The sequence below is a fragment of the Babylonia areolata genome, chromosome 1 (genome assembly GCF_041734735.1).
Source record: "Babylonia areolata isolate BAREFJ2019XMU chromosome 1, ASM4173473v1, whole genome shotgun sequence".
NCBI lineage: Eukaryota > Metazoa > Mollusca > Gastropoda > Neogastropoda > Buccinidae > Babylonia > Babylonia areolata.
This window is the reverse complement of record NC_134876.1, coordinates 48,595,393-48,605,814: the sequence shown is the minus strand read 5'-3', so window position 1 is coordinate 48,605,814 and position 10,422 is coordinate 48,595,393. Positions and strand designations below refer to the sequence as shown.

The 10,422-nt window shown below is 43.7% G+C and overlaps 1 protein-coding gene across 1 annotated transcript; it reads left to right on the top strand.

The window, feature by feature from the left end:
* The first annotated feature begins 2,077 nt into the window (after positions 1–2,077).
* LOC143283650 (uncharacterized) lies at positions 2,078–4,224 on the top strand. Its single transcript, XM_076589858.1, has 2 exons — positions 2,078–2,304; positions 2,845–4,224. The coding sequence occupies exons 1-2, from the start codon at positions 2,199–2,201 to the stop codon at positions 3,075–3,077; spliced, it is 339 nt and encodes a 112-aa protein (XP_076445973.1). The 5' UTR covers positions 2,078–2,198; the 3' UTR covers positions 3,078–4,224.
* The last annotated feature ends 6,198 nt before the right edge of the window (positions 4,225–10,422 follow it).

The following is a 10,422-nucleotide window of genomic DNA, read 5'->3' as shown; positions in this document are numbered from 1 at the left end:
ATATGTATTTGACTGTGCTTTCGTATCTGTGAAACTGCATGTTCGGTGTATATCTGTTATGCATGTGTGGGTGTATATGTGAATGTGTGTCTTCATGTTTTACATCATCATTGTTATCTTTTTTTTCTTTCTTTTTTTCTTTTTTTTTTTTCTTTTTTTTACATTATAGTTTTTATGTATTTATTTATTTATTTATTTGTGTATCTATTATTTATTCACCTTTTTTTTCCCTCAAGGCCTGACTAAGCGCGTTGGGTTACGCTGCTGGTCAGGCATCTGCTTGGCAGATGTGGTGTAGCGTATATGGATTTGTCCGAACGCAGTGACGCCTCCTTGAGCTACTGAAACTGAAACTGAACTCTGTCTGACCAACTTAAGATTTACAGTCCACCCCGCCCTGGTTTGTGTTCTTGTTTAGCACGCGCATGTTTCAAAATCCCGTTACTGATGAAAGTACCATGGTTTTCGGAATTTTGCACACCACTGACCTTGGTTTCTTGGAAATCTCTACCACAAGTAATCCCTACTCCACAATTAAATCTTTCTAATCTAAACTTAAATGTATTTGCTAAAACAGTATTTTAAACTATAGTTCCTTCTCCCCTTGACCATCTTTGTGCGTGTATGTGCATCGATGTATGTGTAGGGAGGGGTGTGTGTGTGGGGGGGGGGGGGGGGGGGTTGTAGGAGGGTGCTAGAAATGTGTGAGTTGTGAGTCGTGTTACACTATTTTCAAGAATCTCAACATTTTTTTTTTTTTCATATTCCTGTGTCTTGTAAAAGGCTTTAAGAGGCACGGGGTCAGCGCTGTATTAATGCACAACATTCTTGTTCATCATTATTATCGCTAGCAGCGGACTTGCTAAGTGGTGTCCTGCACACATCAGACCAGAACAAGCATTGATAAACACCACCGAAGTGACTCAACAGGCAGTGCAGGGTCTCCTCTGATGTGTGAGCTCCGGTGGCGTAATGTTGATAGTTCCCTGTGGACTGTCAGAGTTGAGGCTGCATCAGAACGAGCCGCGTGAGGCAGCATTGTCACTGAACGGGAGGACAGCGGAACCATGTTCTGCATCTCAACGGGGTGCTTCTCTTTGTTCTCGCTTCACTGGTTTTTGCATGACTTTGTGACCTTGCAGACTGCAGAAGATGGTCAGAGAGGATGGAAGAAGTAATATTGTACTGCACTGTATTGTATTGCGCTGTATTGTATTGTATTGTATTGTATCGTATTGTATAGTATTGTACTGTGTTGTATTGTTACATCAGATTCCTCTGTTAAACTTGTTTTGCTCCCCCAATCGAGTGTATGTTGGTACAGCGCAAAAGCCCCCATTTTCCGTTCTTTTTTTCTGCCTGCATGTCTGCATTTGCATATTTGTTTCTTATCAAAGTGATTTCTTAACAGAATTTAGCCTTTTGTTGCCAAGGGTTCTTTTACGTGTGCTAAGTGCATGGTACACACGGGACCTCGATCCATCAGCTCACCCGAATGACAATGGGTCAGCAGGGAAGAGGACAGATGCAATGTATCAATTGGACCTCTTTTTTTTATCTTTTTTTTTTTTTATCACGTAATGCTTCTGTGTGCATAATCACTGCTTGATAACTTCCCAGTTGGACTGCTGTTACTCCATTTTTTGTCGCTCTTCCGGCTGAACCATGAGCGTTCCCGTTTGCAAAGGGCTCAAATCTGTATAGCTGTCAGTAATCATGTCGCAAAAAATTCATCATGATTTTTGTTTTAACTGGCTGTGTTCAGACCTACATGACGAGTCATCAAGGTAACAGGGATTCCCACACAGACAAATCTTGAAAAGTGTCCACTGAACTGAGGACACACACACACACACACACACACACACACACAAGAAGAAGATAGAGAGAGAGAACAAGCAGATAGCCTCTCCGTGTCGCGTCGCGTCACCGTAACATGAAGACGTGGCTGGCATGAGTTGGGCCGTCAGTGTGACTCGACGTGCAAAGTGAGGACAGCCCAGTTTCCCAGAAAAAGTTTCAATTTGTTCGATTGCGTCAGCATTGCGTCAGCTGTTAAAAAGGAGAAGTGCGGTGAGCCTTGCGCCACACGTAGAGCCCGGACGAAGAGTGGTGTTCGTTCTATCCGAAAGAGCATAGTGAGGTGGGGAAAAAAGACAAAAAACGTTTGGATCCCACACTAATAACTAAAACAAAGCATGTCTTCCAAGAAGACGGTGTATCATTACACCACCCAGAAGAATGCTGATTCCATTAGGAAGACAGGCGTAATTCATCCCAGCGTAACAGGGGCCCATGGAGGGAGTAAGTTTGTTTTGTTTTTTTTGTATTTCGTATTTCCTGTCTGCATGCTCTCTGTCTCTGTCTCTGTCTCTGTCTCTCTCTCTCTCTCTCTCTCTCTCTCTCTCTCTCTCTCTCCTGCACTTTTTTTCTCACTCTAACATGCTCTTGCTTTTAAATGTTTCAATAACCATATCCTTCGTATGAACGCTTGCCTTGTGCAAGACGTGCGTGCTAGAGTGCATGTGCATGTGCGTGCGTGTGTGTGTGCGCGTGTGTGTGTGTGTGTGAACGTGCACGCATATAAATTGCAAAAATCCATTTTCACAATCCCTCAGTGTGCGTGTTCGGGTATATGTATGTATGTATGCAGATGTGTGTGTGTGTGTGTGCGCGCACGTGTGTGTGTGTGTGTGTGTGAGAGAGAGATAGATTGTGTGTGTGCGCGCGCGCGCGTGTTTGTGCGGTGGTTTGTTTTTTTTGTTGTTTTTTTTTGTTTGTTTTTTTTCGGGGGTGGGGGGTGGAAGATTCACCGAACTCAAATATTCCTTTTGATGATTCCAGATAAAGTGTACTTCACCACACTGAAGCCTTCCTCTGGCAAAGCCGCCATAGCCCGCAACAACTACGACGACAGAGGCGCTTACTGGGAGGGCAGAGAGTCCAAGGGTTCCGTAGACGCTGTGGTCAAGGTGAAGCTACCAGCCAGCAAGCTGCAGAAAGCGTCGGACCCTCTGGGACGAAATATCTACACCCACAATGGTCCTGTCAAACTTCCCGGCAGCAAGAAAAAGTGACTGTCCTGGCCACCGGACCTCAGTCCTTTCATCCCTTCCCGTCAGACTGTTATTGTTGACCATTGACTGTTAATGTTGACCATTGATTGTACGTTTTGATCATTGGCTGTTGTAGTGTTGACCGTTGATTGTCAGTGTGGACCAGCCGCTTTGTTCCCACAGGTCACCAAGCTTTAGGGCACCCCTTCGTCACTCCTGATTATGCAGTGGTGTTAGTCTGTGTGTGCTAAATATTTGAATTCAGTTTTGTCTCTGTGGTGAATTCAGTGTGTCTATGTGTGGCAAAGCAAAAGCTTAAAATAAATATGTCTTTCTTTTTTTTCTAATCTGAACCCCGAAAATGAAGAATGACAAGAACGAGAACTCGTAGAAAGCTTGGAATCAGAACAAACTTTACTTTCAATTTTTACATCTTATATAATATCACCCCACACCCCACCCCCACCCCCACCCCCCGCCCCCACCCAACCCCCCCAAAAAAGGAAAAAAAACTGTCGGCATGATGAATAAATCAAACGATAGACATATCTATTTTCTACAAGAACCTGCCTTCCTGTTTCCGTGGCAAAGTAATCTTATTCATGGAGAAGAAACATTATGCAATAAAGAACTGTATCATGCCCCATCACCATTTTAATTAGCATAGAGTCACTTATCACTCGTGCATAAGTATGGCCGGGAAGTTATATACACTTTACCACGAAGGCTTTCTGCAGTGTTCTGATTTCTTGGGGAGGGGGTTCTTCAGAGCCACCTTTTGTGCGTTCTTTTTGTATGTCTGCTTGCGAAAGACTATATTCGTGAAACAAACTCTTCCTGTGCTTATTGTGTTGCTACGATCCGTTTCAAATCGTTGCTGGTATGATGTTTAGTAGAGTGCAGTATCTAGTTTCTTTATCCAGTATCCTAGATGTGTGTCAGGTTGTGTTGGGTAAATACTTGATTTCTCTTTCTTTTCTCTGGTATTACTTCCTTTCCAAAAGTGTCTGAAAGTATTTTGGTGTTCTTTTCACCTGTTCCCCATTGCCTGACTTGAGTAATGTGTCGGTGAATGCTGGACACAAACCATTACTCCCCTTTTCTTGTATAGGTACCCGAGCTGTCTTGTCAAGGCATGTGTGTCGCCTTATTAAGGCATGTGTATCCGGTTTTCTCTTCATTGACATGGGTTCAGCATAATTCCCTGGCGTTTTTCTAACACCGCTTTGTCATTTCAGTGCGGGTGGATGGGGAGGTAGGGGGCTGGGGGGTGGGGTGGGGGGGGGCTGTGTTTGATTTCTGAGAATTAAAATGGCTTCTTATTTCATTTTGTTTGGCTTTTTCTCAGCAGTGGTTGACAAGGAAATGATCTCTTCGCAGGAAGGGCGCCTCTCTCTCTCTCTCTCTCTCTCTCTCTCTCTCTCTCTCTCTCTCTCTCCTTCACGATACACACACACACTTACTCTGTCTGTTTGGTCTGCTTGTCTGTCTGTCTGTCTATTACTCTCTGCCTCTCTCTCGAACTTTCTCCCCCCCCCCCTCTCTCCCTCTCTCTCTCCCTCTCTCTCACTACCTGTCCCACTCTCAGTCTTTTTGCCTGTCTCTCTCTCTGTCTCTTTGACACTCTCCCTCTCCCCCCCTCTCTCTCTCTCTCTCTATCTCTCTCTCTCTCTGTCTCAGTCTCTCTATCGTTACACCGGAACTGTCGCGAACAATGGGAATTCCCATGGACAAATGTGGAAACACGTCAAACTGAAACACACACACACACACACACACACACACACACACACAAGCACACACACACACACACACACACACACACACACACACACACACACACACACACACACACACACACACACACACACACACACACACTCACTCACTCACTCACTCACACGCACGCACACGCGTGCACATACATACACTCACACGCATGCATACACGCTCACAAGAACGCAAACACGCGCACGAATATGCACACACGCGCATACACATGTGCACACACACACACACACACACACAAACACACATATATATATATATATATATATATATATATATATATATATGTGTGTGTGTGTGTGTGTGTGTGTGTGTAGTTCATATACATACATACACGCACACGCGCGCGCACACACACACACAAACACACATATACACACACACACGCACGCATGCACGCACTCACACACATACATTCACTTAAATGTGAGAGAGAGAGAGAGAGGGGGGGGGGGGGCGTTCGTCTTATCACGAAGTCAGTTCATGAAGACGGAATTTCCACAAGTAAATATAGAAACACGTCAACTGAAATTAACACTGACACTCTAGTCTTGAGAACCTGCCCAATGTTTCTGATTGCTTCTGGCGATGTCCATTTCTTCTTCTTCTTCTTCTTCTTCTTCTTCTTCTTCTTCTTCTTCTTCTTCTTCTTCTCCTTCTTCTTCTTCTTCGTTCATGGGCAGTTACTACTACATTCACTCATATGAACGAATGGAGATGTTCTTGTTACCATAACACACCGAACGTTGAAACGGATTAAGGAACTTTAACGTGCGTAGTTGATCTTATGCATGCCTGTACACGTACACACGAAGGCGGTTTAGGCACTTGCAGATCTGCTCATCCATTGACGTGAGAGATCGGGAAATTCTACAACCTTAACTCTCTCCATACGAACGGCGAAAGAGACGACGTTAACAGCGTTTCACCCCAATTACCATCATCAAAATATTGCAAGCGGAAGGCTCTTGTACTGAAGAGGTGAATGTTGACAAAGAATACCACAATTCTGACGACGGAAGCTAAAGGTTGGGTCATTCAGACACCCACTGGACATCCGAGGGGTCTGTGTAGAGGAGAAGAGAGGGCTGGCCGTACTGAGTGAGTTAAAACAATAAGCTCTGATTTGAATCCAGGACCTTTGGATTGAAAGTCCAACACTTGAACCGATTGGATGTTGCACCCGTCCGATGTATGTTTGAATGTTACTGTGCTGTAAAATATATCAGTGTTGATTATTGATCGCCAACAACCACCACGAGGAAACTCGAAACTGGAGAACTCTTTTTTTTTTTTTTTCTTTTTTTTTTTTTTTTTTTTGCGAGGGGGGCTCGCATTCCATTGCTGCCGGGCTCTTGAAATCCCGACATCGTCATTGATAGCATCATCTCTGTTCATCATTCCCGGTGTTGATTGCTTGATTGGGGTTGTGTGTGTGTGTGTGTGTGTGTGTGTGTGTGTGTGTGTGTGTGTGTGTGTGTGTGTGTCTGTGTGTGTGTGTGTCTGTGAGAGAGAGAGAGAGAGAGAGAGAGAGAGAGTACGTGCGCCTGTGCGTGAGTATGCGTCTCAATGTATGTATACATGAATGCATGTGTGTGTGTGTGTGTGTGTGTGCGTGTGTGTTTTCTTTCAACCCTATTTTTAACTCCCTCTCAGTGACGTTACTCTCCCCCAAATACAGCTGATCCTGTTCCAGTATCAGCAGTCTGAGGTCACTATTAGGTCAGCCACCAGAGTAGACCCTGCACTGCCGCTGAATCACTTCAGTCGTCTTAGCCCCACAATGCGCACGATGTTTGCTGTGCCAGCAAAAGCCACTCTCTCTCTTTTTGTATGGAGATTGTCACCAGTACCACCCTCCTACTGTCACGACACTTCCCATGACCCCCACCCCACCCCATCCCCCACCCCCACCCTCGGAAACTGACTCGTACTGACCAGTTGCAGGAAAGTGAAAAGTGGAGGACATGAGCCACACCATTTTAATTCTGATTTTTAGCTTTAGATCCTGATGATCAGGAAAGACGGTGGGGATTTTCCATCACGTTTTAGCCATCCAAGCTCCGAAAGTGGTTGTGAACACTACTAGAGGCTAATTCTCGTAAACTCCGTGGTGTTTAGCCTACATTTCTGAGAAACCACCTTGATTTCTCTCTCTCTCTCTCTCTCTCTCGCTCGCTCTCTCGCTCGTTCTCTGTCTGTATGTCTTATCCACCTATCTATCTACTTACATGTCTGTTCTTGTACCTGCCTCTCTGCTTATCGATCAATCCAGTGATTAGGGTAGGTAGGCTTTCATTGCCTCATGAAATCAGCGGAGTTGCATTTCTGAGAAACAAACTGCCGAAAGTGGAACTTAGGGTTTCCTCATATTCCATGAGTGAGGTGGGATAGGATGTGGGAGGTAGGAAGGTGGGGGATACGTGGGTGTAGCTCAACACATGACACTTCGTCACAGTCTGTTCTAGTCATTCTATCAGCCAGCGACCCTGACGTGTTCACATAAGTCACCTCCAACCAGCCGTCGAGCACAAAGAAGCACTGGGCTGACACAAAGGACACAACGTTGAACTGGAAGGAAGCAAACATTTCTTTGCTCAGAACTATCGTCAGTTTTCACTGAGAAAAGGACAACGAAAACAATCACGGTGAGATCATTTAATCAAGTGATGATTTTTAATTGGTATGAATGTCGCTGGCTGCTCTCTCTCTCTCTCTCTCTCTCTCTCTATATATATATATATATATATATATATATAGGTGGCGCTTCGCGAGGGGGCGACACGCAGGTGTTTGTGCTCTGTGCTTCATCCTTGTTTTTGCTGTCCTCGCCCTGTCTTTGTGCTTTTATATTGTTTCAAAGTGGTGTGCAAGGTGTTAAAGATGAAGAGTGTGACAATTGTGAGACTGTTTGTGGTGGTGCTGGCTGTATTCCGGACTAGTGTTTGTGGTGTGGTTCAAATGGCGAACAGCGAGGAGGTATAGGCGCCTTACACTATGACCGGGATTTCCTTCTCAGTTTACGGCCAGTGCGCGACCCATCCGCTTTTACTGAGCAACTGTTTCCTCGTGATCTCATTTGTGATGATGAAGAGAATGAAAGAGAAGGTGAGAGAAAGAAAGCACGAAAGAGAGGAAAGAGAGGAGGCGTGAAGAGAAGACAGAAAAAAATAGTACTAAGCCCCCACTGCCATCTATGATTTTATCCAATGTCAGATCTCTTAACCCAAACGGCAAAAACTGTAATTTAAATGAAGTACGAGCAAACTGTTGATTTTTAAATGATTTTAGGAACTTGTGTGTGCTTTGTTTTACCGAAACCTGGTTTAGTGAGAAAGTGTCGAATGAATGTGTTGCGATCGATGGTTTTAACACTCCGTACAGAATGGACAGAGACTGCAAGAAAGTGGGGAAGAAAATGGGTGGTGGCGTGTGCCTGTATGTCAATGAGAAGTGGTGTGACAGTACGAATGTGTGTGTGAAAAAGCAACTGTGAACACAGGAACTTGAACTCATATCAGTGTCGCTGAGGCCTCGATATCTGCCACGTGAGTTCGGCCGCATTTTTCTGACTGTTGTGTATGCCCCAGTCTTTGACCAGGCATCTGCTGCACGCGCAAGAAGGACGATCACAGGTGTTGTTCGCGACCTTCAACTCATCTCTGCCGACGCGCCGTGTTTTATTGTTGGAGATTTTAATCACTGTGATTTAAAGAAAGCCTTACCTTCTTTTAAACAATATGTTACCTGCCGGACCAGACTGGACAAGACAATCGATCTGTGTTATGGGAACATTCCTAATGCCTACAAATCTGTTCCCCTAGCACCAGTGGGTGTATCTGATCATGATGTTGTTCATTTAATCCCATCCTACAGACCAAAGATACAGACAGAGCCGATTGTGAAAAAGAGTGTGAAAGTTTGGACGTCAGAGAGTGTGGATGAACTGAGAGGATTTTTTGATTGTACTGACTGGAGTGTGTTGACTGACCCGTGAGAATGTTCATGAAGCAGCTGATGTTGTTACATCTTATGTCAGTTTCTGTGAAGACATGATAATTCCGACAAAAATAATTAAACTTTTCCCCAACAACAAACCATGGATCTCAAAGTCTCTCAAAACCATTTTAAACGAAAAAAAGGTAGCATTTCAGTCAGGGAACAAGAAGGATAGGAAACTGATACAAAAGAAGCTTAGAGGGGAATTACGAAGGGGACAGAGGGAATTCAAGTCAAAAGTAGAGCAACAGTTTCAGACAGGAAAAATGGCAGATGCATCGGATGGGTTAAAAACTATCACTGGAGAAACGAAAAGGAAAACAGTAGCTTGTCAAATGAAAAAAAAGGGATGAACAGCTTGATTTTTCAAACAAACTTAATGATTTCTACTGTCGCTTTGAAAGGAATGATCTGGGAAGGGAACTGGATAGCGCTATCTCACAGTTGCAGGAAAAGATCAAAGATAGGAACACAGGTGAGGACTTTGAGATCGATGCAAAAGTTGTTGAATTTTTATTTTTAAAACTGAATGTCACGAAGGCAATTGGCCCCAATAATATCTGCGGAAGATTACTGAAAACATGTGCTTCCCAGTTGTGTGATGTGTTCTGTAAAATTTTCAACTGGTCTCTGAAGGACTGCTCTGTCTCCAGCATCTGGAAAAACTCCACTATCTGTCCTATCCCTAAGAAAAAGAACCTAACAGCACTAAATGATTACCGTCCTGTTGCCCTGACTTCAATAGTGATGAAATGCTTTGAAAAAATTGTTGTCCGCCATCTTCATTCTTTCACTGAACAGCAGCTTGACTCTCTTCAGTTTGCTTATAAACCACACAGAAGTACTGACGATGCTATCCTAACTCTCCTTCATAATGCTTTCCTTCATTTGAATAACACGGGATCTTTTGTTCATATCCTTTTTGTTGACTTCTCTTCTGCTTTTAACACAATACAACCTCATCTCCTTGCCCTCAAACTGCTAGGCTTGGATGTTGATCCGAAGCTTACTCTTTGGATAGTAAGTTTTCTTCTCAATAGAACTCAGTCCGTCCGCTTTCATTCTGCCCACTCTTCTCTAAACTCTACTTCTACTGGTGCACCCCAAGGTACAGTGCTGTCCCCTGTTCTATTTACACTGTACACAAGTGACTGCAGAGGCACGGAGGAAACTCCTGTCATAAAATATTCTGATGATTCAGCTATTGAAGATCTGTCCAACTCTGATGCTATTTATTTCAGTGAAATTAAAAAGTTCTGTTGTTGGTGTGAGGAAAACTATCTGGATCTCAACGTATTGAAAAAAGAAATGTTAATAGATTTTCGGAAAGACCCCTTGCCTGTAGCTAACCTTGTTATTGCTGGTGAAACAGTGGAGAGGGTCAATGAATATAGATATTTAGGGACCATCTTAGACAATAAGCTGACTTTTGACAGAAATGTTGATTCCATTCATAAGAAATGTCAATTTATATTTTTTTGTTTACAGAAGCTTAGAAATGTTGGTATAAATTCAACTATTCTTCAAAGTTATTATCGATGTTGTATCGAGTCCGTGCTCACAGTTTATAGATGTTACA